At 43.8% G+C, this 27,924-nt stretch overlaps 1 protein-coding gene and 1 long non-coding RNA gene across 2 annotated transcripts in view; both read left to right on the forward strand.

Annotated features, from left to right (window-relative positions):
• The window catches only part of LOC309547181, a 683,824-nt gene that overhangs the window by 142,756 nt on the left and 513,144 nt on the right, over positions 1 to 27,924 (forward strand). The window lies entirely within an intron of this gene.
• On the forward strand, positions 14,883 to 16,102 carry LOC309547175 (olfactory receptor 56A5-like). Its single transcript, XM_082246963.1, has one exon. It carries the CDS (start codon positions 14,947 to 14,949, stop codon positions 15,913 to 15,915), a length of 969 nt encoding a protein of 322 aa, XP_082103089.1. The 5' UTR covers positions 14,883 to 14,946; the 3' UTR covers positions 15,916 to 16,102.

Genomic DNA, 27,924 nt, shown 5'->3' on the forward strand with positions numbered 1-27,924 from the left:
GCTGGGATAGGTGCGTCTAGGTGCCTCTGCTCTTATCATTCCATCTTACTGCTTCAGATGTTCCATCTCTGTCTCCTTCCATTTGGAAGTTGGTACTGACAGGATCCCCGGAAGAACCTACAAGCGAAACGCGTAGTGATCCTGTTAGTTTCGGAGATACCCGTGGACTCTAGAGAATCGTATTCATCCACCTCCAACAATATGACCTTTATTCAGATCACGGGTATCCCCACAGCTGGAAAAGGTACGTCTAGGTGCCTCTGCTCTTATCATTCCATCTTATGGCTTCAGATGTTCCATCTCTGTCTCCTTCTATTTGGAAGTTGGTACTGGCAGGATCCTCTGAAGAAGCTAAAAGCAAAACGCGTAGTTATCCTGTTAGTTTCGGGGATACCCGTGGACTCTAGAGAATCTTATTCATCCACCTCCAACAATACGACCTTTATTCAGATCACGGGTGTCCCCACAGCTGGGATAGGTGCGTCTAGGCGCCTCTGCTCTTATCATTCCATCTTACGGCTTCAGATGTTCCATCTCTGTCTCCTTCCATTTGGAAGTTGGTACTGACAGGATCCCCGGAAGAAGCTACAAGCGAAACGCGTAGTGATCCTGCTAGTTTCGGAGATACCTGTGGACTCTAGAGAATCTTATTCATCCACCTCCAACAATACGACCTTTATTCAGATCAGGGGTATCCCCACAGGCTATCTCCCATTCCATACAGGGAGGGGCCTGCTGTCATATCTATCATGAGGAGATAATGCACATATTTTTTGTATTTATTCTATACAATCTTTTAACAATGTTTCAATAAATTAATATATATATTTTTTTTATATAAACACTTGAGTTTATTTTCTCTTGAGGGTTATGAGTGGCTACCTTCAAAGTCCCAATTCTTCTCTTTTCTTTGTTCTTATACAATTTACATCGGGATGTGGGGCCACACTGTCTCTAAAAAACTTTTTGGAATATCCAGCTAGATCAGTGTTTCTCAACCTTTTTTCAGTCAAGGCACCCTTTGAAATAATACACAGTCTCAGGGCACCCCTTAAAATGATGGGCAGTCTTGAGGCACCCCATTCAAAAATGTAAAAAAACTATTCTAATAGTTTTACATAATCCAGCAACATCCACACGTAGGACGCCCAACGTTAGTGGTGATTTATTCTTTCAAAGAAAATACACTTTTGCACATTGGTACTGACTTGTATTCCTATGTTTCTCTTCTCCTTTAATTCTCTCAGCTAATGTGACCCCCAGTGCTGAGGGAGAGGGCACAGGAGGGTCAAACAAGGATGCCGTGGAGGCAACAGGCATCATCCTTATCAACCGATGACATCATTGGCAGAGATGTATAGTAACTAAGTAGAACTACTTCACTACTGTACTTAAGTACCGAAAGGCGGTATCTGTACTTTCCTAGAGTAGAATTTTTTTCTCCTACTTCCACTTTTACTTCACTACATTTTTTCGATGATTTCAATACTTCTACTCTGATATTTTTTTTTTGTGCTGCATAGTTACTCGTTACAATTATCTACAATTACCACAGTAGATGGCAGGTTTCATGAAGCTCAAAACATGTGTATTATCAGCGCATACGAAAATAAATGCTACTGTATGTATAAATAAAAGCTGCATTTGAAATAATAAAAAACAATATGATGTTCAAACTTTTGACTTCTTTCTTTAATAACTACATAACACAGTACTTGTACTTTTACTTTCAGTACTTGAGTAGCAATTTTTTTTTTTTTTGAAAACTACTGGTACTTTTACTTTCAGTACTTGAGTAGCAACATTTTTAAAAAAACTACTTGCAAGACTTAAGTACAAAAAATGTTGAATACTTTAGTACTTCTACTTAAGTCACTTTTTGATCGAGCACTTCCACTTCTACTCAAGTCACTTTTTGATCGAGCACTTGTACTTTTACTCAAGTATGGGTTTTAAGTACTTTATACAACTCTGATCATTGGTTGTTAGGATGCCAGTGTCTAGAAAGTCGTAATGAAAGGCAGGCTTGATCTACCTGTTGGTTTGTATACAATTTTTGATCACATTTTAGGCATTTTGCCAAGGCACCCCTGAAGAAACCTCAAGGCACCCCGTGGTGCCTGGGCACACTGGTTGAAAAAGGCTGAGCTAGATAACAGAAAAAGTCAGACGGGGAACCTGATCCTTTCCAAATCCATCTAAAGCAAACAAGTTCTTAGATTTAAATATGTTAAAAATGTATATATTTTATGTTTTAATTAACCACTTGCCGACCGCCGCACGACTATCTACGTCGGCGGTCAGCCCCTCACAGGCAAACTAACGTAGGGCTACGTTGCTTGCTTGTGAGGGTCTAGGGAGCGAGCGTGCGCCCCCGGAGGCGCGCTCCCGCTCCCGCGTGGTCACGGACCCCCCCGCGCGTGTGACCAGCGGACCCGATGTCCGCCGGCCACTCGGCGGTCGGCGGGGGAGAGGGAGAATGTCAGGCAGCTTGTGTAAACAAGCCACCTGTCATTCTCCTCGCTGTAAAGACACTGATCACACGGATCTAGTATGTAGATCCGTTGATCAGTGTACTTACAGCTCAAGCCACAGCCAATCACAGTAGAAAGCACGCCCCTAGGGACACACACAGCCCCTCCCTCCCAAATAAAGTTAACCCCTTCACTACCAGTGTATTTTTACAGTAACAGTGCATATATATAGCACTGATTACTGTAGAAATGTCACTGGTAACCCCAAAAGTGTCAAAAATGTCAGTCAAGAGTCCGATCTGTCCGCCGCAATTTCGCAGTAGCGCAAAAAAAATCGCAGATCGCCGCCATTACGCGTTAAAAAAAAAAACAACAAAAATGACAAAAATCTTTCCCTTTGTTAGTAAACGCGATAACTTTTGCGCAAACCAAACAAAATACGCTTTTTGCGATTTTTTTTACCAAACATAGGTAGCATAAAACAAATTGGCCGAAAATGTAAAAAAATTTTGATTTTTACATTTTTTTGGGGGGAATTTCATATAAAAAAATGTGAAAAATATTGCTATTTTTGCAAAATTGAAGCTCTTTTTTTGTTTATAGCGCGTGATCAAAAAATCGCACAGGTGATCAAATACCACCAAAAGAAAGCTCTGTTTGTGGGAAAAAAAGGACGCCAAATTCGTTTAGGTACAGCGTCGCACGACCGCACAATTGTCCGTTAAAGTCACGCAGTGCCGAATCGCAAAATACCCCCTGGTCGGAATGGGGGTAAAATCTTCCGGGGCTTAAGTGGTTAATAACAACACATATCAAAACAAATGTGATTGCAGCATACTGATTTCCCCCTTTTATATTATACAGTGTGATTCTTCATGTTTCATTGCATTTGCTAATGTGTTAATAATTAGTAATCAGGAAAAGGTTTATTTTTGCCGGGCTGTGTCATTAGGGAAATTACGGCACACATCATGGCTATAAATACGGCTGGGAAAACCATCGCTGATATCTCACATGGATCCAACACAGACCTGGCTGTAGGCATCTGCTGGCACGTAAGTTCCGACTGTTACCTGAATGTAGATCAGTCTGTGATCATGGTGCTGCTCAGGTGCAGACTGCAGAGGAAGACAGAAATCGTTTTAAGCTTCTATGTAGGAAATAAACTGTTTTCTATGAATGACATATAGTTCAGTTTTAGGGGGAAATTGCTTTACATAGAAAGAACTTTACACTGTAAGAAATGTATATTCTTCCACCATCTTCATCCTCTCTTTTAGACTATACTGTAAACTCTTCCATCTTTTGTATTCTTTCCTTTACACTACTGATCGCAAGCTCTTCTACCTTATGTGCCCTCCATTATAACCTATTGGATTGTAAGCTCTTTTACCTTCTGTATGCTCCCTTATAGTCTAGTAGACTGTAAGCTCCTTCACCTTCTCTATTCCCTTCCCCATACCCTAGTAGGTTGTAAGTTCCTCTGCCCATTGTATCCTCTCTTATATGCTAAGAGATTGTAAGCTCTTCCACCTTCTGTATTCTCCCTTATACCCTAATAGATTGAAAGCTCTTCAACCTTCTGTATCCTCCCTTATACCCTAAGATTGTTAGCTCTTCTACTGTCTGTATCCATCCTTATACCCTAATGGATTGTAAGCAGGGCCGGACTGGGAATAAAAACCAGCCCTGGAAATAATTTCATACCAGCCCCATAGTATTATTATACCGGCCCAACAGCATAATGTCATTATTTTCTTATTCATAAAAGGGAAAACCATGCAATTTAAAGCACATTTGAAGGGTGTATTATATATAGATAAGACAGATATGAAAGCACATAGTGCTTTATATATAAAATAGTAAATTCTGGTTAAAAGTGGTAAAAGTGTGGGCATGGTACAGGAGGTGGTCAGAGGCTGTGCGGACATGGTACAGGAGATGGTGATAGGCTGTGCGGACATGGTACAGGAGGTGGTCAGAGGCTGTGCGGACATGGTACAGGAGATGTCGTAGGCTGTGCGGATATGGTACAGGAGGTGGTCAGAGGCTGTGCGGACATGGTACAGGAGATGGTCATAGGCTGTGTGGACATGGTATAGTAGATGTCAGAGACTGTGTGCAGACATGTTACAGGAGATGTCATAGGCTGTAGGGACATGGTACAGGAGATGTCATAGGCTGTGCGGACATGGTATAGGAGATGTCAGAGGCTGTGTGGACATGGTACAGGTGATGGTCATAGGCTGTGCGGACATGGTATAGGAGATGGTCATAGGCTGTGCGGACATGTTACAGGAGATGGTCATAGGCTGTGCGGACGTGGTACAGAAGATGTCATAGGCTGTGCGGACATGGTACAGGAGATGTCAGAGGCTGTGCGGACATGGTACAGGAGATGTCATAGGCTGTACGGACATGGTACAGGAGATGTCAATGGTTGTGTGGACATGGTACAGGAGATGTCATAGGCTGTGCGGACATGGTACAGGAGATGGTCATAGGCTGTGTGGACATGGTACAGGAGATGTCATAGGCTGAACGGACATGGTATAGGAGATGTCAGAGGCTGTACGGACATGGTATAGGAGATGGTCATAGGCTGTGCGAACACGGTACAGGAGGTGGTCAGAGGCTGTGGGGACATGGTATAGGAGATGTCAGAAGCTGTGCGGACATGGTACAGGAGGTGGTCATAGGTATATGCATATTATGTACTGTATATGCTAATATGCATTTATTTTAATATTTAAAGTGGCTAAGCATTGAAAGTCCATGAAGGTAAAGCTTCTTTAGTTATTCTCCCTAGGGTAGGTAAGGACATCTAGTAGCATTCTAGGAGATGGTGGCTGCTTTTTGTTTCTTTAATCCCCATAGAAAAAATGTCTGTTTACTGATTTTAAACACCCAATTTGAGTTTGAGGACACTCTCTTTAGCATCCTCTTTCTATCAACCACCGACACCCGTCCACTGACTATCCTACACGTGGGGCTGCCCCCCTCAGGTCAGGCCACTTGACACAAGTCCCTGTACTCAATATACTGTGGTCCCAGGGTCTCCAGTGTCTCCCCCTCAGTCAGCCCTCCTGGACCTTTGGGTTCAGCTCCTCTCATCCGTTCCTCCGGTCCTCAGGACAACCTCCTGCGACTGCATGCCACTGCTACAGAGGAGGAGAAAGCCACCCCTCCCTCCCTGACACTGCTCTCCAGCCAAAGACCTCGCAGCACATTGATAATGTATAAGAATGCACTGAGGTGACCTGCCCTCTGACAATCACCAGGACTGTATCAAAGCCTATGCATCCATTCAGGTTTCCTCCCACTGTCCAACATGCCTCCCTATTGGACCAGCGTGAAACACTCTGTATGAATCGCATATTAAGCACAATGAGCAGACCTCAATAACAGATCCTGCTCTCTGGTAGGTAGAGAACAATATAGATTTACCTGCAGCCCCTCTGGTAAGCAGACAAGGCTCAAAACTATACTTTCTCACTAGCACCTACCTAGGAGGGTGCTACATAAATATACTGTAATGCAGATTTTTTTTTTAATTAAAGCTGGCTGGTGTGGGTCCTGCTGATAAAGTGGCCTGGTCAGAGTCTTTAGGGACTGTGCACATACTCATTACAATGTTTTGGGGGCTTTTTCAGCAAAATAAATATACTATTTTTTTTTTATTTAAAAATGGCTGGTGTGGTTCCTGTTTAAAATGGGGCCTAGTCAAAGAGCTTAAAGCGGAGTTCCGGCCACAAAATCGACATAATTCGTCACCTGAAAAGCAAATGGATAGTTACGATTTTTTTTTTACTTACCTTGTTATTGTAGAAAAATATACTCACCTTTCTTCCACTTCTTCCCTCGGCGGCCGCGCGGCCCGCGCCGTCACTTCCGGTTTGCAATGATTCCTGGGAGCTGAACATCATCAACGTCAGGAATCAATGCGACGGCACCGGCCCCGTTCGTCACTTCCGGTGCAGCGCCGCATTCCCTGCTAAACAGCTTCTGGGCATGCCCAGAAGCTGTGGAGGAATGCGGCGCCGCACCGGAAGTAACGAGCGGGGCCAATGCAGGCGCATTCTGGGAAAAGAGGACACGGAAGAGGACGCAGAAGAGGATCGCGCTGGCTTCAGCTGCCCACATCCGAGTTGGCAACGCTGGAGAAGAAATTTTAAAGGTAAGTATTTCTTCTTGCAGGTAAGTGCGACCCGGGACAGTACAGAGGCTATCCATTGTGGAATGTACTAGCCTTGACTGTCCCGGGGGTATTTTTATTTAATTTTTTTTCTCATGGCCGGAACTCCGCTTTAAATACTGTGCATGTAAGTGCTACAATTGTTTGGGAACTTTCTTCAATAAATAAATTATACTCTAATGTATATTTATCTAGTTTAATATGGCTGGTGGGGGTTCTCTTAAAAAGGTGGACTAGTGAAAATGATTCAATACTGTGCACGTAGTCACTACAATATCGCCATGCCAGTAAAATAAATATACTCTAGTGTTGAATTTTTTTATTAAAAGGTGGCTGGTGTCTGTCGTGTTCAAAATGCGGCCTACTAAAAGTGCTTAGGTATTGTTCCTAGAGTCAGTAAAGCATTTCCGACTATTTCCTCTGAAATAAAACATTCTAATTTGATTTCTTGGTTATAGGCCTGCCTGTGAAACTGCAGCCTACTAAAGAACCTCACAAAACCTGCATAGACTGAACAATTCTTCTGTCTTTTGTTAGTAAAAAAATACCCTATAAGTTTGATTTCGTAATTAAAATTGGCCTGGTGTCTCCTTCTAACACAAGGAGCATGTAAGCTCCTTACTGACATGGCGATATTGTAGTGACTACGTGCACAGTATTGAATCCTTTTTTACTAGTCCACATTTTTAGGAGAACCCTAACCAGCCATGTTAAAGTAGATAAATCTACATTTGAGTATAATTTATTTATTGAAGAAAGTTCCCAAACAATTGTAGCGCTTACATGCTCCTTGTGTTAGAAGGAGACACCAGGCCAATTTTATTTTCTTAGTAAAAAAAGACCCTCTAAGTTTGATTTCGTAATTAAAATTGGCCTGGTGTTTCCTTCTAACACAAAAAAAAGCCATACTGTAGAGTCCTACAAGGTTAGAACCACTTGTCACTTGTCTTGTTTTTCATTATGAGTTGATTTAAAAGAAATTTACTTGTGGAATAAGGACTGTATATACATCATAAATTAATTTGTGAAATAAATCTGCCTCTCTCTATACCATGTGATTGGTTACAGCCCTACAGCTGTCTAATTGATGGACTTCCATATTAATAATATATGTCAGATGGGTGGCCACCAACCACAACTTGAAAGATCTACGATAAATACATGTGAAGTATTAATGTCGGTTTGACTAGCCTATAGAGTTTCGGAGTCATATTATTACATCAATGAGCCATGAGAAAAGGAGCAGGCTGGCTAGGACATGTATTAAATATACCTTGTGATATATGTGAATGTTATGTCTTTTTCAATAAAGGTCGATTTTTGTATGTGAATGGGAGTAGTCTCACATCCATATTTACTATTCCCCCCCCCCCCCCAACTTTGGGAACAGTAGAATTTTTAAGAAAGTTATTAGAATTTTTTAGTGTACTTATCTGAACGTATAGGTAGGGGTTGAGCATCATCCATCTTGGTGTTGAGTAGTTGTGTTGTCCCCTTCTTAACGTATGAGGTCACTCCGGTCCTCCAAGGCCATAGAGTCGAGTGGGGGCCATCTTGCCCTCACTCGACTTCCTGCCTAAGAGGAGAGAGGACCAGATCGTTTTCCCCGCTAGCAACCGGCTCCGGTAAGCGGGGAAAACGACAGGGGGGGGTCACCACTCCCGCCGCCCATAAAGGTGATCCTGCAGCGAATCCGCTGCTGGAACTACCCTTATGTTAAAAAAGATCGCCCACTTTTTAAAAAAATACCGGGGTTATGGCAGCTATCTTCTGCCATAACCCCAAAATTTAACGTCAAATTACTGACATATATTTACAGTCGGCGGTCCGGAAGTGGTTAAACAGGGGCCTACTAAATTTTCTTACATAGTGTAAAACCGATCTCTGCAAAAAGTTTTATTTTTTTTTTTTGTGCGCAAAACAATGCACTCTATTTTTTCTTTCTTAATTAAAAGCCTGCCTGATTTCTCCTCCCTAAATTGTGGTTTTGTAAAAATGCCTACATACTGAGGTGTGAGTCTGTACAATATTTCTGGCTGTTGTCTCTGAAATAATAAACTGTAATTTGTATTTTTAACTTGTTATGCATTTAATCGTATCTATTAGTGATCGACCGATATCGTTTTTTAGTGTCGATACCGATATTTTGGCCATCGGATATTGGTATCAGCCGATGTTGGCTGATATTTTCGGACATTTAAAAAAAAAAAAAAAAAATGTTTATTTTTTTATTTTACACAGGTACTGTTGTGAAGGGATCTGGCGGTCTAAAAGACCCCAAACCCCTCCTCTGCACTTTTTTGAATTTGGCGAAGAGTACCCGGGAGTGATGTCATGACATCACTTCCAGGTTTTATACATGGAGACCCGATCAGAGCCGAATGCGGCTTTGATCGGGTTTTCTCTTTGGCGGCCGTGCAGTTAGGATGCCCGGGTCTCCCTGTGGTATGGGAGACCCCGGCAGGCCACGGAAGGCAGCAGGAGCTGGGGCGTCTCCTCCCGCTCCTAGTAATGACAGCCGAGCAGCTTCTCAACCTCATCGGTTGTCATTACAAGACAGCCAACTGTCGGCTATGGACGCCGGTACCGGGGTGATGCCTCTAGCTGCAGTCATCACTCCGGTACAGCACTTTCCCAAAATATCGGCAATATCGGTAACCTCAGGGGCCAATACCGATATATTGGGGAAAGTGCATATCGGCCCCCGATCTATCGGCATTGCCGATAATCGGTCAATCCCTAGTATCTATATAATTTTATTTACTAACTTTTACTTTTGAATAAAGTAGACCAAATCAGGCAGTTGTTGCTGACAGTCCAGTCAAGAGCTTTATTGTCCCAGTACCTCATTGCATCCTTTGAAAAAACTCCAACAAATACCTGAAAACGCCATGCATCTAGGGTTGCCACTAGGGATGATCGAAGGGTTCGAGTCCACCATCGGTTCGACCCGAACATTGGCTGTTTGAGGTTCGGCTGAATTTAGAACTTTTTGCTGAAAAAGTTTGGAATTCGGCAACCAGAACCGACCAAAATGCAATGGGACAGGAAATGGGCTTTAAAAGCCCGTGATTGGACCAGAACCATTAGTAAAAGCCAATTGAGGGGGCAGGAGAATGCTAGGAATGTGATTGGAGTGATTAGAGGGTCCCTAGGCCAATCATTAGTGAAAAAGCCCCCCAGTATATAAGATAGCCCTGGCAAATTCCTAGCATTGTAATACAGGGACAGGGAAGAGAGTGGAAGCAGTTCTGTTAATTTTGCTTCAAAAGTGTCATTTAGCAATTATTAGTGTGAGGAAAGGGATATCTAGTGTAGTTAGGGTGCTATTATCTACTTTAGTTAGATGCAAAAATGTAGTTTCTGTATGGAAAGTGTTAAGTGCCAGGGTGACCGTAATGTAGTGTAGGGTGAACTGACTCTGACTGCTATGGCATGGTGACCAAACCCTTCCATATCAGGGTGACCGCTATAGAGAAAAGATTGTTTCTCTTAGGTCACATTCAGAGCACTGATATGGCTTCTCACCTGTCAGCTTGCTTTTTGGCTGCAGGCGTTTAAAGGGATTTTTTGAGGACATGTTTGGAGTCAGGCATGACATCTGAACATGTGTATAGGGGGTATATATACACACACATGTATATATATATACGCCTGCACATATATAGGTGTGAAAGGAGCAGAACACTATACTTGTGCTAATTAAATAATTAACACCAATATGGCTCCGCTCCTATCACACCTATATATGTGTAAGTGTAAAATACATATAAGTGTGTGTGTGTATATATATATACCCCTATACAGAAGTTCAGATGTTTTGCCTGCCTCCAAAGAACCCAAAAAAATGCCAAAAAAAACGCCCAGGTGTGTTTTTGCAGCAGGCGTTTTTTTGGGCATTTTTTTGGGTTCTTTGGAGGCAGGCAAAACATCTGAACTTCGGTATAGGGGTATATATATATACACACACACTTATATGTATTTTACACTTACACGTATATAGGTGTGATAGGAGCGGAGCCATATTGGTGTTAATTATTTAATTATAGCAAGTATAGTGTTCTGCTAATTTCACACCTATATATGTGTATGGGTATATATACATATAAGTATGTGTGTATATTTACCCCTACACAGAAGTTCTGATGTTTTGCCTGCCTCCAAAAAAAATGCCCAAAAAAACACCTGCGCCAAAAAAAAAACGCCCAGGTGTGTTATTGCAGGGGTTTTTTTTGGGCATTTTTTTTGGGTTCTTTGGAGGCAGGCATGACATCTGAACTTCTGTATAGGGGTGTATATACACACACACTTATGTGTATTTTACACTTACACATATATAGGTGTGATAGGAGCGGAGCCATATTGGTGTTAATTATTTCATTAGCGCAAGTATAGTGTTCTGCTCCTTTCACACCTATATATGTGTATGGGTATATATAGATATAAGTGTGTGTGTATATTTACCCCTACACAGAAGGTCTGATGTTTTGCCTGCCTCCAATAACCCCCCAAAAAATGCCCATAAAAACGCTTGATACTAAACCGGCAAGGTGTGAAAATAGCGAAGCCATATCCCTGTTCTATAAGTGACATAATACAAATGATCTTTTTTTATGGTTCTGGACATGCTAGAGAGCTGAAACTTCACAGGTACACCTTTTAGACCCCCCAGATACTAAATCCAAAGAATTTTTTTTTTTTTTTAATTTTTTTTTTTTTTAATTTTTTCTATAATTGGCTCTCTATCAAAAATGACAATTTTTAAGAACTTTTTTTGTGTGATTAATAGTCCCTGGGGCAAGGCCCAGAACCCTAGGCACTTTTTAGGGGCATTTATTGGGTTTTAGGGCTTCAAAATTGTGTTTTTTGATTACCGAAGTTCGGGTCCCATTGATTTCAATGGGGTTCTAAAATCCGGGCCGAACTTTCGGGAAGTTCGGATGTTCTGGCCGAACCGAACTTTTGAAAAGTTCGATCATCCCTAGTTGCCACCTTTTCTTAAAGCCTAACCCAAACACTTTAGCAGCACACGACATTTTTTTTTTTGTAGTATGCACTATAGGATTGTAAAAGACCTGGGACACCTTTGCGTGCCCCATGGAGATAAATAATGCAGCATGCATGGTGTGCTGTGTCAAACAATGGGTGTGACCAAATTGTGTTAACAGTGGGAGAGGATCTAAAGAAGGGTGTTATGCTAGCACTGATGCTCTGTGCCTGCAGCCAGCTTCAGTTGCTCTGTGCCTGCAGCCAGCTTCAGTTGCTCTATGCCTGCAGCCAGCTTCAGTTGCTCTGTGCATGACGCTGCCCAGTGGCCTCTGCAGTGATGGATTTAATGTATTAAACGGAAAACGGATGGAATAGATTAATGAATGGCACATTCACACCAGTCGTTGGGGGGCAGTAAAATTCTGTTGGTTGCAGGTGGGTAGATAAAAGTGTGGCTCAAACACAGTTACCCCTTTTAGCTGCAGAGGCAGCAGCCGGGGGTCTACAACTTGCTATAGGCCATAGTTCTTTGCTTCTGAGCTTTGGTAGGAATTATAGCCCCTGACACTTTCAGGGGGCCTAGTGCCAGTTGAATGTAAGCCGTTTAAGTAAAGGCTGCCCTGCAACCATGGGGATCATGGGGATAAAGCAGGCAAATGCCTCCTTATTGCCTGTCAAATGCTCTCTGAAGAGAGATCCAAGCACAGATTGCTCTTCAGGGATCAACGCTAATGCAAAAGAGCCCTCAGAGGGTAGTTAGCACTGCCATCTGTCTTACAGGGCTCAGTCACACTAGTGTTGGTCTCTGATGAGCAATCCTCATTTTGATCTTTCTTCAGAGCATTTGACTGGTGGTGAGGAGGCATTGTATTGCCTCCTCACCACCTGATTTATCCCCTTGATCCCCATGGTTGCAGAGCAGCATTTACTTAAACGGCTCATATTCAGCAGATGCTAAGCCTCTGAAAGAGACTGGGGCTATAACTGCTGAAACCCAGGCACATGATTCAAAACCTGGACTGTCTGGGTGAACCCCAGGCAGGTAGCAACCCTATGTGCATCCCAAAAAAAAAAAAAACACAAATACTTTCACACCAGGTTAATAAAATATGGATTCTCACTGCTGTAGTGAAGGCTCTTTTTGAAACTTGCAGCAGGGCAGGCTGGTGTCTATAGCACATATAGGGCCACCTCCAGCCAGTATTCCAGCATTGACATCCAGTACTTAAGGAATCTTATCAGTAAAACAGAACGCACCCAAAAAACATGCACCCTAACCACAATCATTAGGACAATTCGAAATCTCAGTGACACACCCCTAAAGCTGAATCTAAATAGGAAATATTTTTTAAGATGGGACATTTTGAGGCACAACATTTTACATAAAATATAAATTTTTATTACAACTTTAACATATACAAAAACTTCACTTTCTTACAAAATCCTATAAAAACAATAAAATGCACCATTTCAGTATTAATTTGACATAGTAGTGCATCATTTCCAAAGCTACTGATTTTTTTATGGCCTGACATATTTCTTGGACTTCGTCCACTTCTTCAGGAGCCGTCAGTATGCTCATGCACCAAAAACAATCTAGATAGAAACAACTATAATTGTTAACCCAAATATTTATTATTTATCTCATCCAATTGTATACCTTAAATTGGGGTGACATTCCCAGAGCATGTGCATAAGTAAGGGGAAGCCTAGGGGAGGGACCTAATGGGGACATCTCATCGCACGCCACACTTCTCCTTCTGTACCCTTACCACAAGTTAATAAAATTCAGCTTCTTAGTCAAAAATTCATCCTGCTGAATTGAGGGCTTTCTCTGACATGACAAGAGCAGAGCAGTAGGGCAGGCAAGTACCTTAAGCACAACACAAAAGAAAGGAGGTGCAAGCACCTAGTGCATTACCCTTGGACACCTTTAAAATTTATTTTGAATGCCAAAAAAATACTAGCATACATGAAGAGTAAATATCGCATAAAATAAGTCCACCTCGATGTGAAAAGGGCATATCCCTATGTTAGGACTGCTGACGCGTTTCGGGAGACACGCTCCCTTCCTCAGAGCTGGTCCATCATTCTCAAGACTCAAATTTATACTGAATATGCTAGCACAAATCCCTCCACCTCCACCGTGTGCACTGGGTGGGGCCATATGGCATCCGTGCCGGCCAGCAACATGAACAGGATATTATCTGCAACAATCAACATCCATCTGTAAAATGATATGCAGACCCCTTTAAAAGTTGCTAAATGCGGCTCCACATCTCACTGGGATCCTCCATTTTTGTGACATCTCTTACCATGTGAAGCTTCCAGACCCCTGTTTTTTTCCTGTATGCCCCGTATCCTCGAGCTATCCCCATCGTGTATGGGTCTTCCCTCAACCCTCCTGCTCAGTGATGAGGTGCAGATGTTTGGTGTTCCCTCCGAAGAACCCCTCTTTCGCCACCGGAGAAGCAGACTTCCAGGGCTTGGAATGCACACGCCTCCCACTCTCTGCACTCCAGACCTGCCACGCGTTATCTCTAGGGGCAAGACCATCTCCTCACGCGACTTCCTCTATCCGCCCCACCACTGACACTGAGCCAGAGTCTAGTTCAAAATCAATGAGAGGGGAGCTGATCGAGGGAAGGAAAAACCAGGAAAAAAGGAAATGAACCAATGGGGGGGGGGGAGGAGGAAAGGGGAGTGTTCCAGGATGATGTCCCATCCAACTGCACAAGTATGTGGTTTGACCATCCCGAACCACCAACAATATTTTGAACATCCATCTCCGGCAAAAAAAGGGGGGGGGGGCAGAAGATGGATACCAACCCACCTCAAAAAATGCCGACATAGGCTGAGAGGGAACAGAGGGGGAAAAAAGGGGAACCTTAAGCACATGTAGAGCAACATCCAGCCAGTGGTTCAACATGGACATCCAAAAGCTAATGAATGAGATTGGTAACACAGTGTACCCTCACCTCAGGTTATTAGGTTGCAGTTTTTGAGACACCAATCCACCCACTGTGTAGAAGGCTATATCTGATATTAGCAGGACAGGCTAGTAGAGCATGTTGGGCCATCTTCAGCCAGTGGTCCAGCCTGGACACCTATAGTTCATAAATGTAATTACTTGTAAACATTTTATTTATAACCTTGCCACACCGTCTTACTTGACCAAGGCAGGGAAGGCCTTACAGCCCAAAAAAATAATAACTGTTAATTATTACAGATTGTGTAACATTTATTTTATTTGTCTTCTAGAAGTTCCTCCTACTGGTCTCCTCAAGGATGTCAAATCAGTCCAGAATTCTTGAAGTTATTCTTGTTGGGTTTCCGGGTCTTTCACCAAACTTTTTCCCCCTTGTCTCCACTGCGCTGTTCTTGGTGTACATCATATCTTTGTTCGCCAATGGAACTGTGATAAGCTTAATTGTTTTGAAAGAACGCCTACAGAAGCCAATGTACGTTGTTATAGGAATCCTCTCTGCTTCTGATCTTCTGTTTGACACAATAACTTTGCCCAAAATCATAGCTAGGTATTGGTTTGGGGCAGCAACCATGTCCTTTGTTGGGTGTCTCTTCCAGGTCTTCTGGGTCCATCAGTTGGGCACCATGGATGCCTTCATATTATTGCTCATGGCTATAGATCGATATATAGCTATCTACAGGCCTCTTCGGTATTCTTCCATTATCTCCAACAAACGGCTGGGATCCGTCTGCATTGTATTTGTTTTTTTAACATCTCTGACTCCATTGTACGCTGCACTATCCAACTCTACAATTTCGTACTGTGGTCGCGTTAGAATCAATAGTTGTTTCTGTAGTAACATTATTGTTCATGCTTTGTCATGTGACGATGTTTCTTTCCAAAAATATTTGACATTTGCACTTGCATTATTTTTGCTACTCACCCCCTTAGCGTTCATTATATTTTCATACATTATCATCCTTGCAATGATCCATTCTTCTGGAAATGGTCAGAAGGCCTTCTACACCTGCACCACCCACATACTTGTCATTGCTCTTTACTATATCCCCCGACTCTTCGTCTACACTGCAGACCTGTTTCCAGTAAAACCCAGTACAGATATCAATGTCCTACTTCTTTGTCTGTATACATTCATGCCCCATGTGGCCAACCCAATCATCTATTGTCTCAGGACCGAGGAAATAAAGCTAACTCTTCGAAGCATCCTGGAAAAATATTTAAAAACCAGAGTCAGTCAAACTGTATCTATATTTTCTATTTGGGACTGAACTCCTCAAGTATGAACTCCTCGTTGTCTATGTGAACCTTAGTAGCTGGCAGTCTGCTGGGTCTTTCCACTCTGCCCTCAATGGGTGATTCTCCCTCCCTAGCAGACCAATATAAACTTTTCCAAATCCAACTTAGCCAATCCTTTTAATCCTTTTCAAATCTTTCAAAGATTGCAGTCCCAATGAAAGTCTGGGGGTTTCCAACATTCATAACTGAGGTTGGGTATACAGTCGTGCTCATAAGTTTACACACCCTGGCAGAATTTATTATTTCTTGGCCACTCCAGAACCTTCACTTTATTCTGCTGTAGCCAATGACAGGTCAACTTGGTCTTGTGTTTAGGATCATTGTCATGTTGGAATGTCCAAGTACGTCCGATGTGCAGTTTCCGGGCTGATGAATGCAAAGTTTTAGTTCCTCAACAGCTGGAGGGCTGTAGTTTGAGGATCCCTGTGCTAGACTAATGATAACTAACCACAGGAGATCATTTAATGCTAACTTCTCCAAAGCTTTAACTCATAATGTCTTTATGAAATCTTGAAACATAATGCTAAGAAAAAAATTCCAGTACCAATGCGATTCTTGGAGCAAATGCCCAAGGCCCTTCATTTTTAACATACACTGTATTACCAAAAGTATTGGGACGCCTGCCTTTACACACACATGAACTTTAATGGCATTCCAGTCTTAGTCCGTAGGATTCAATATGGAGTTGGCCCACCCTTTGCAGCTACAACAGCTTCAACTCTTCTAGGAAGGCTGTCCACAAGGTTTAGGAGTGTGTCTATGGGAATGTTTAACCATTCTTCCAGGAGCGCATCTGTGAGGTCAGGCACTGGTATTGAAAGAGAAGGCCTGCTCTAATTCATCCCAAAGGTGTTATATTGGGTTGAAGTGCAGGCCAGTCAAGTTCCTCCAACCCAAACTTGCTCATCCATGTCTTTATGAACCTTGCTTTGTTCACTGATCCAAATCATTTGGTGGAGAAGGGATTATGGTGTGGGGCTTTTTTTCAGGGGTGGGTCTTGGTCCCTTAGTTCCAGTGAAGGGATCTCTTAAGGCGTCAGCATACAAAGACATTTTGGACAATTTCAACAATCCCAACTTTGTGGGAACAGTTTCGGGATGGCCCCTTCCTATTCTAACATGACCGCGCACCAGTGCACAAAGCAAGGTCCATTAAGACATGTATGAGCGGGTTTGGGGTGAAGGAACTTGACTGGCCTGCACAGAGTCCCGACCTCAACCCCAAAGAATACCTTTGGGATTATTTAGAGCGGAGACTGCAAGCCAGGCCTTCTAGTCCAACATCAGTGCCTGACCTCACAAATGCGCTTCTGGAAGAATGGTCAAACATTCCCATAGACATTCCTAAACCTTGTGGACAGCCTTCCCAGAAGAGTTGAAGCTGTTATAGCTGCCAACTCAATATTGAACCCTACAGACTAAGACTGGGATGCCATTAAAGTTCATGTGTGTGTAAAAGCAGGTGTCCCAATACTTTTGGTAATATAGTATAGCTTGATTTAAAAGCATATACCTTTCCTTGTTATTGCTATAACACTTGCCCCTGAAGGGGCCATTGAGAATATGTTCCAGTTCTCCCTTACTAGTGCAGAGGCTGCCAGTCACACAAGCACAAATCCATGGACACTAATAATGTGGGTTCAGTCTAGGGCAGTGATGGTGAACCTCGGCACCCCAGATGTTTTGGAACTACATTTCCCATTATGCTCAACTACTCATACTCTATGTAGTTACAAAACATCTGGGATGCCAAGGTTTGCCATCACTGTCCTAGGGGATGCCTTTTTAGTATTTTTTGCTGAAGAATTTAGACAGGAGAGGGGTTTGGGGGTCACAGGGTGCTGGACAGACTTCTCACTAATCTTCTCTGTAGCCACCTTTCCTGAAGGTAATGGGGATTAGCCAGCACATCCAGGACTCTATAACAGCAGCCCCAGTTCATATAGCAACTTCTGGGCATTAGTGCCCTTCTGGCACTTACACTACTAACAGTCCACAGCAAGGTGTTTACTCACAGTGTCCCAAGAGCTGTCTGCCACCCAGCATTCATAGGTAGATCCTCAGAGAGGGAGATACAAATATCCTTCTACAGACCCATAACTTTAGGACAGTGCCCTCCAGAAAATACAATCCTTTAGCAATCTTCCCCAGACCCTCAAAACAGCTCCACCTTAGGCCCAGACTGCACTCTCTTGTCTCAAAAGCTATTTTTGCTAGGGGCAGCAGCCCCCTAGGAGGCTGGAACCTTCCTTGAAGAGGTAAGACACTCACCAAGTAGTTTCCCAAACATTTATCACTTCCCCAGCCACCTTCAGGAAGCCTCATTCCAGGGATAGGCCGGGGCATTATAAATATTCATCCTGGTCATCTACATCTCCCTGCCCTGTATTTTGGAAGTTTTTTTTCCAGAAATAGATGGGAGAAATGAAACAACCCTGAACAGCAAAAAACAAACAATCACTGCTCCACTCACTACAGGGAAGCTTGAAATCAAATTTAACTAGCAGCCAATCTAGGAGGGCGCTACATAATCTTAGTATTATCCAAGCTGGTTGTCTCTTACGTTTTCTCTTCCTTAGTTATTACTTTTTTCGGTTTTCTATTCTTACAACATTAACCACTTCTGGACGGCCCGCCGTAGTTATACATAGGTACATAGTTACATAGTTAGTGAGGTTGAAAAAAGACATCAGTCCATCCAGTTCAACCTATGATGTGTGTGTGTGTGTTTGCTGTTAACCGTACATTGTATACCCCTGTATATTGTACATTGTATACCCCTGTATGTTGTACATTGTATACCCCTGTATGTTGTACATTGTATACCCCTGTATGTTGCGGTCTCTAAGGTGCCCATCTAATAGTTTTTTGAAACTATCGATGCTCCCTGCTGACACGACTGCTTGTGGAAGAGAATTCCAAATCCTTACCGCTCTTACAGTGAAGAACCCCTTACGCATTTTAAGGTTAAACCGCCTTTTCTCTAGTTTTAGTAAGTGGTCACGTGTCTTATTGTATTCCCTTACTCTGAATAGTTTGTTCCTTATGCTAGGGTCGCCAGTACAGTATTTGTACATTGATATCATATCCCCCCTCAATCGTCTCTTCTCCAGAGAGAATAGGTTCAGTGCTTGTAGTCTTTCCTCATAGCTGATGCCCTCCATTCCCCTAATTATTTTTGTTGCCCTTCTCTGGACTCTTTCCAGTTCCAGCACATCCTTCCTGAGGACCGGTGCCCAGAACTGGACAGCATACTCCAGATGTGAGCGGACCAGAGTCTTGTAGAGTGGGAGAATAATCTCTTTATTTCTGGAGTGAATCCCCTTTTTTATACATCCCAGTATTCTGTTGGCTTTGCTTGCAGCGGCTTGGCATTGCATGCCACTGCCAAGCCTGTTGTCTACCAGTACCCCCAAGTCTTTTTCCATCCTAGACTCCCCCAGAGGTTCCCCCCCTATTGAGTAGCTTGCTTTCTGGTTTCTGGCCCCCAAGTGCATTACTTTACATTTTTCAACATTAAACCTCATCTGCCATGTAGTTGCCCACCCCGTTATTTTGTTCAGGTCCGCTTGTAAGGTTTCCACATCCTGCATAGAAGATATTGGCATGCTTAGTTTAGTATCATCAGCAAATACTGAGATTGTACTCGATATCCCCTCCTCTAGATCATTTATGAATAAATTAAACAGGATTGGTCCCAGGACCGAATCCTGGGGGACCCCACTTTCCACACCCGCCCAATCCGAGTACTCCCCATTAATCACCACCCTCTGTACTCTCCCCTGGAGCCAGTTCTCTATCCAGGTACTCACCCTATGGTCCAAACCTACCTTCCTTAGTTTGAACAGTAAGCGTTTGTGGGGAACGGTGTCAAAAGCCTTTGCAAAGTCCAGATACACCACATCCACAGACTTACCTTTATCTAGGTGGCAGCTCACTTCATCGTAGTATACATCGCTACTTTGACGTTAAATACCAGTGGTAATGGCAGCAGATAGCCATAACAATGGTATTTTTTTTCCTGGGTGGGCGGCCCTCTTTCTCATAAAAGTAGTCCTAGCGCCAGATTCGCTGCAGGATCACTTTTATGGGCGGCGCTTACTGGGCTCCAGTAAGCGTAAAAAGCGACCGAAAAGTGGCGGGAGCCCCCCCCCACTTTCCGGTCGCTTTTACCGCTTACTGGAGCCATCGGTAGCAGGGAAGACAATCTGGTCCTCTCCCTTCCTAGGCAGGAAGTCAAGTGAGGGCAAGCTGGCCCCCACTCCACTCTATGGCTTTTGGAGAACCGGAGCGACGTCATACGTCGCTTCCTCCCAACGGTCTTAGGGCCCATTTTTTTTCATGATGAAAAAAAATTACTTTTTTTTATTTTTTATTTTATTTTACTTTTTTTAGTGTAGATGTGAGATGTGAGGTCTTTTTGACCCCAGATCTCACATTAAAGAGGACCTGTCATACTTATTTCTATTACAAGGGATGTTTACATTCCTTGTAATAGGAATAAAAGTGATCACATTTTTATTTTTTTTAAAGGGACAGTGTAAAAATAAAAAATAAAAGTTAAAATAAATAAGAAAAAAACAAAATGAAAGCGCCCTGTCCCTCCGAGCTCGGGCACAGAAGCGAAGGCATACGGTAAACGGTGTTCAAACCACACATGTGAGGTATCGCCGCGATCGTTAGAGCGAGAGCAATAATTCTAGCTCTAGACCTCCTCTGTAACTCTAAACTGGTAACCTACAGAAATATTTAAAATGTTGCCTATGGAGATTTTTAAGTACCAATGTTTTTTGCCATTCCACTAGTGTGTGCGCAATCTTGAAGCATGACATGTTGGGTATCTATTTACTCGGCATAACATTATCTTTCACATTATAGAAAAAAATTATTCTAACTTTACTGTTTTTTTTTTTAAATGCAAGTGAAATTAATTTTTTTTTTCAAAAAAGCCACTTAGGGCTGCCCTCACTGCAGGGCACGGGCAGTTGCGTTTGAAAGACCGCTGCGCAAATACAGCATGACAAAATATATTGCAACGACCGCCATTCTCCAGAGTTATTGCTTAGAAAAAAAAATATATATATATATATATATATATATATATATATATATATATATTTTTTTTTTTTTTAAGCAAAGACTCTGGAGAATGGCGGTTGTTGCAATATATTGCAGATATATATATATATATATATATATATATATATATATATAAAATGTTTGGGGGTTCTAAGTCATTTTCTAGAAAAAAATACAGATTTTAACTTGTAAACAACAAGTGTCAGAAATAGGCCCGGTCCTTAAGTGATTAATATTACTGGGCTGCTTTAGGAATAGGATGCATTATGGGAAATGTCTGTATTATGCAGACATCTGTTTAATGTAAAGCTATAAATCATTTTAATACCTCCTTATATTTGATGTATCCAACCACTACTCTGTATTTATGCTCTTAAAAGTGTAATTCATGAAATCAATATAAATTAAAATAAAAAAAGTATCTATATTGGACTCATATTGCCTTTGTTCTTTTCGGATACTCCATTCCATAACACAGGGCTTGACAAATTTGCTTTGAATTTAGGAGCCAGCTAATAAAAGTTAGGAGCCGTTTTTTTTTTTTTTTAATACTCTATTTTGAAAGCATCACACGGTAAGTACAGAAACCATATAATAGACATGTCAAATATAAAACATGTTCATAAAGTGACTCAGCAAGAAGATCACACTCCAACATAAACACAGAGCAAGCTCACGTCTCACAGAAGTCCGTTTTTTTTGGACTTGCAGGGCTTTGTTTTTGGCAACAGACATGGCATTGGTCAACCGTTGATCTCTAAAGGGGGTCGCTGATAAAAGGCGACTCTGATATAATGGAGTGGTCTCTAGGGTGCTAATATGAAGGGACTCTGATCTAATGGGGGGGGGGATCTCTAAGGGAGGGTGCTACTATAAAGGGATGCTGATCTAATGGGAGTGCTAACATAAAAGTACTCTGATCTAATGGGGGGGGGGGGGGGGGGGGTTTGCTGACTGTCCTGAAATTCCAGGAGACATCAGGCAGGGAACATCTATTGCTGGGACCATGTGGTCAGAGCAGGGCTTTTTTTCAGCGGGAACGCGGGGGAACTCAGTTCCGGCACCTCCAGCACTGAATGTATGTAATAGAAAGGGGTTCAGGGTCCATTGATGCTAGATGCTGGGGGATCTATTGTTGCCTGAGGGGATGTATTTTTATGGGGTGGGTGGGGGGGGGGTTTATTGTTGCTAAGGAGGTATATTGTTGCTGGTGGGGGTGATCTACTGTTGCTGGGGTTGGGGCTTATGTTGCTGGGAGGGATCTAGTGATGCTGGCTGCAGGCAAATCTGTTGCTGCTGGGGGGGTCTATTTTTGCTGGGTGGGAGGGGTATTTTGTTGGGGGTGGTCCATTGTTTCTTTGGGGGGATCTATTGTTGCTGGCTGCAGAGGATCTATTTTACTGATTTTCTTGTTATCAACAAATTCCATACAAATTACTTAATATCATAAATGTTACTTGGTTCTGTATTCTCTAAAAGGACCGGTACTGGGAGGAGGGTAGGGGGTGGAACCAAGGAATGGTGCAGGGGGTGGGTAGGGGCAGAGACAAGGGGTGACTCGGAAAGGGGGAGTTCCTGCACCTACTTTCTGAGAAAAAAAGCCCTGGGTCAAAGTCATACATTCCTGTCACACAGGGTCCCCCCCTTCTGTTCCATTGGTGGGCCCCCTAGGGTGTCTCCTTTCACCTGGGCAGTAGAGTTGGGCCAGTCCCCGGGCCTCACTTCAGGCTCCCTGCAGGGCACGGCCAGGCCATCAGACAGAGCCGGGGCCTATAGCTGGCCATACACTATACAAGTTTCTTGTTCTTTAGATTTACCTTAAACTGTGAAGTGCAAGGGCCAGCCTGATTCCATACAAATTGAAAGTGTATAGGTTTGACCTCATATTATATGGTTTTGGTAAATCTAAAGGAAAATTGATCAAGAAAATTGTATAGTGTATGGCCAGCCTAACTGTTGGCTCCTCACCATCTTCCTGGCCAGCCAATTGGAGAAGCTGCCATCCCCAGCCCGCCTTCTGATTTGGGGAGGGTCAAAAGGGGGCAGGAATCTCCAGTCAATGGAGAGGGTAGAGGCTGACGGGCTGCCCAATCATCGCTCCCCCTTTGCAAGGTAAGCATGTTATACGCGGTCACTGGAAGAGAGAAGGTCAGGGGCTCAGTGGGCGACTGCCTGAGAAGTTGTTCGCGCCTGGTGCCACTGATAGTGGTGGATGGGCCCGGGCGCCTGGACCGGATTTCTGGTCACTGTGGCCGTGACGTTCTAACGTCTGGGCTCAGGGGGATGAGGCTGTCTAGTATCTCCATGGCTCTTTTCAATAGTGATAGAGGCCTTAGCCATGTGCAGCCATCCTGCATTAAGCAGGAGTGTATATCTAAAAGTATCTAGGTTGTAGTCAGTCTGAGCTGACTTGATAGTTCAGCTTTCTTGGGTCTCTCGGTCTCTCCTGTGCTCTGGTTATACTCTGTTTGCTGCTGGGGAGTGTCCAGTGCCAGATTAAACTCTGTGGAGGCAACCAAAACCTTGGCCCCTACTCACAGGTTTCTGAGAGTTTCTTGTGCGTGAACTCTTGTGGGATAGAACTAAGTAGTGTGCACTTAGGCCGCTAGATGGAGATGACAATCACTACTGGACATTACATGCACACAGGACCGGACTGGGACTAAAAACCAGCCCTGGAAATAATTTCATACCAGCCCCATAGCATTATTATACCGGCCTAACAGCATAACATCATTATTTTGTTGTTCATAAAAAGGAATACCATGCATTTTAAAGCACATTTGAAGAATGTATTATATATAGATAAGAGAGATATGAAAGCATACAGGGCTTTATATATATAAGAGCAAATTCCGGTTAAAAGAGATAAAAGTGCGGACATGGTACAGGAGGTGGTCATAGGCTGTGTGGACATGGTACAGGAGATTCAGGGGCTGCGGGCATGGTACAGGAGATGAAGGGGCTGCGGGCATGGTGCAGGAGGGCATGTCAGAGGCTGTGGACATGGTCCAAAGGGAGACTGGCATTGTGCACTGGAGGAGGCGTGGAGCATTTGGGCCTGGTATGTCCTCAGTGTCTGAATGTGACCATGCGCATGCAAGTGTGGGGCCGGTGTGGGCATTGCGACAATCTACTGCTGCGGGCAGAAGAGAGTGGAGGTCGGCCCAGAAAGCTGAATGTGTCTTGGGAGACTGGGGTCACTCACACCCTGTCTGCTGCGGAGTCGGGGGCCTTACGTGGGCCGAGGAAGAGGAGTGCTCAGGCTATTGATGCATCTGGAGTCCGTGCAAACTGTCAGTGGTCCAGGGTGCAAGTGGAAGGAGGCCTGAGTGTCCAAGCCGGGGTGCATGCAGGTAGTGCGGGCCAGGGAGCGGCCACTTGGTGCATCAAAAGTTGCAGCGGCAGAGATCAAGTCTGCTCTTCAGGCAGAAGGGAGAAAATGGCCAGTGATGACCGGGGCTGCATGTGGAAGTGTGAGCAACGAAGAAGAGGTCAGGGCCATTGACAGAGTTGTATAAAGTACTCGAAACCCATACTTGAGTAAAAGTACAAGTGCTCGGTCAAAAAGTGACTTGAGTAGAAGTGGAAGTGCTCGATCAAAAAGTGACTTGAGTAGAAGTACTAAAGTATTCAACATTTTTTGTACTTAAGTATTGCAAGCAGTTTTTTTTTAAATTTTGCTACTCAAGTACTGAAAGTAAAAGTACCAGTAGTTTTGAAAAAAAAATTGCTACTCAAATACTGAAAGTAAAAGTACAAGTACTGTGTTATGTAGTTATTAAAGAAAGAAGTCAAAAGTTTGAACATCATATTGTTTTTTATTATTTCAAATGCAGCTTTTATTTATACATACAGTAGCTTTTTTTTCGTATGCGCTGATAATACACATGATTTGAGCTTCATAAAACCTGCCATCTACTGTGGTAATTTTTATAATTGTAACGAGAAACTATGCAACACAAAAAAAAAAAATATCGGAGTAGAAGTATTGAAATCATTGAAAAAATGTAGTGAAGTAAAAGTGGAAGTAGGAGAAAAAAATTCTACTCTAGGAAAGTACAGATACCGCCTTTCGGTACTTAAGTACAGTAGTTCTACTTAGTTACTATACATCTCTGGCCATTGAAATGGGGTCTCCCAGCTTCCAGCAGCGGTTGGGGTCCTTGGAGGAAGGATTAGATGTTTGGAAGTCGGAGGAGGAGACTGAATGGGACCGGGGGTCCAAAGATCGGAGCAGTCCAGCCAGTCTTGATACACCTGATGAGAAGACTAGGAATTCCGTGGTGTGAGGAGAGTGCACCAGGAATCTGGGGTTCTGTGAGGCCTATGTTAATCGGGTCCCAAACCTAACCCCACCTAAGAACTTTGCCCGGGCTTGGGATCAAAATGAGGCCTACGCCTCCATCAAAAGAGAGGAGACCCCATATTCTCCAGCTAGGAGAGGTAATCGGAAGACCCTTCCCAGATTTCCCAGGATGCAGAGGTGGATACAGAGGAAGGTGGCCTTAGAGTATGGGTATGACTATCCCTATGCTCCACAGGAGGTCATGCTAGAAATAGAGGCTAAAAGACAGTCCTGGTGTGATGAAGCTGTATAGGACTTCCTCTTCATCACCAAGCCACATCGTAACCAGTCCAGGATGGACTTGTGGAAAACATTCCTATCAGTCAAAACGCAGTGGAACCATGGGTGGGCCATCTACTTGGACCTCGTGGAGGTTCGCTGCCCAGATGGATCTAGCCCCTTGCAGAAGGGGGTTGAGGGAAGCACCAGCTGCACTGGCTGGGTGGTGGACTTACATCAGAGGGCCGACCCTCTCAGGAGAAAATAAAAAATAATCACATACTGTTCGTGAGATCCTTTGGCCCATCGGGCTGGGATCTTGGATTACAAATTTGTTCAGAGTTCCAGTGGGACTACCTTGGGCAAACGGGGCCAACAGTGGAACTTTTCCAGGACTGTCAGGAGAAAGTGGGCGGTGCCTTGGGATTTTTGGTGTGGGGGGGGGGGGGTGTGCCCTCGTGCCAGGGGCCCCTGAAGAATGTGCTCCTGACTCTTGCAGGACTATAGGTTGTCCAGGCTCTGGCAACCAATCCTGTTTTAAGAAGAAGAAACAGTGCTGAGCGTTGGAGGAAACTGATGGTGGAGCAAGTGGCAGAGCAACCTGAGGAAAAACAGTGTACCAGGGAGCTTGCCAGGGGTCTGCCCAGGAAGGAGACCACTCCGGGGAGTGTCAGTGAACAGGAGCCAGCACACACAGCGAGTAAGAAAGGGGATGCCAGGTTAGACCCTGAAAAGAAACCTAAAGTATAGTTCACCTTTGAATATTCACCTCAGTGGCAAAGTGAAGCAGCGGCCTTGCCGCATACACTGCAGTTAGATGTCCTCAAGATTTGTGCATAGTTATTAAGTTGGAGTATCCCAACTCATCCCTTCTCCCATCCCAGTTACAAATACAATACAAAAAAAACAAATCCCCTGGACTGTTCATTGACTGAGCCGAGGACTTAAATTGTTGCTGTGGGTAACCCAGGGGAATCCATTCTCAGCAGCTCCCAAGGGGGCAGTGCTACATTTGGGGGCTCGTCCAGGATATCGCCTGGTTTGTGAAAATTTGTGAAAATTTCATTTTTTTCTCAAGATCTGTGTTCTGGTGCTCAAGAGAAGTGTGAGGCCTACTCTACAGGAGATAGGGAGAGTGGGATGAAGAGTCAAATGCACAAGAAAGGTTGTTCGTGACAACAAAATAATTCCTGTCAGAATTGCAAATTGTCTGATCATGTGATGTGCTGGAGAGCGGGAGAAATGCATTTTACTGTGAAAATGGACTGTGCCTGCTTAACAGTAAATAAGGAGGTGCTAGTCCGTAAATGGCTGCAAGTGGAAACAGGTGGCACAATAAATCACATGGAGACACCAGCACATAGGGAGTATAACAAAAATGGATTCATGGATAACCTGGGCACAAGGTTGGGATTAAGAGTCCGTGTGCCTGTTCAATGCAAACTGTGGTGGTGTGCTCTCTTAAATTCAGGGGAGGAGGGGAGGAGGGGAGAGAGAGGTGTGAGAGAGGTGTGTATCGGGGGTTTTCCTGGGATGGATGATTGGATGGACTGGTAGTCACTCAGGGCAGCTGACCGGAGGAGCGAAGCGGCTCTGTATCAGGAATATAGAAAAGGGGGGAAGCGCCTCTTGAGTGCGGTATACAATTTATTGACAAAAAAAGTATAATAGTGACTCACATCTAGGTACTCATTGGCGTGTGTGGCGTGGTGTTTTAGTCCGGAGGCTGGGAGTCTGCTCTGTTCTGGTGCGGTCTGGCAATCCGGGAGAGGTCTGGAGGTTTTCTCTGACAACTTCTGGGTCGACTCGATGATAGAACTGTGTGGAGCTTGAGCAGTGGCCGGCAGGGTCTGACGTCACATGCAATGAGGGCAGTGTGGGCGATCCGGGCTTCACTACGCGTTTCGGAGCATGCGCCAACATAATGCACATGTGACGTCAGACGCTGCCGGCCGCTGCTCAAGCTCCACACAGTTCTATCATCGAGTCGACCCGGAAGTTGTCAGAGAAAACCTCCAGACCTCTCCCGGATTGCCAGACCGCACCAGAACAGAGCAGACTCCCAGCCTCTGGACTAAAACACCACGCCACACACGTCAATGAGTACCTAGATGTGAGTCACTATTATAAATTTTTTTGTCAATAAATTGTATACCGCACTCAAGAGGCACTTCCCCCCTTTTCTATATGCTTAACAGTAAATGGTGCAGGTATGGATGGAGAAAATGGCGGACTGTTCATTGACTGAGCCGAGGACTTAAAGTGATAAGTTTAACTGCCTGTTGCTATGGGTAACCCAGGGGAATTCATTCTCAGCAGCTCCCAAGGGGGCAGT

This window comes from Pelophylax lessonae (genome assembly GCF_965119305.1).
Source record: "Pelophylax lessonae genome assembly, chromosome: 2".
In the NCBI taxonomy this organism is placed as follows: domain Eukaryota; kingdom Metazoa; phylum Chordata; class Amphibia; order Anura; family Ranidae; genus Pelophylax; species Pelophylax lessonae.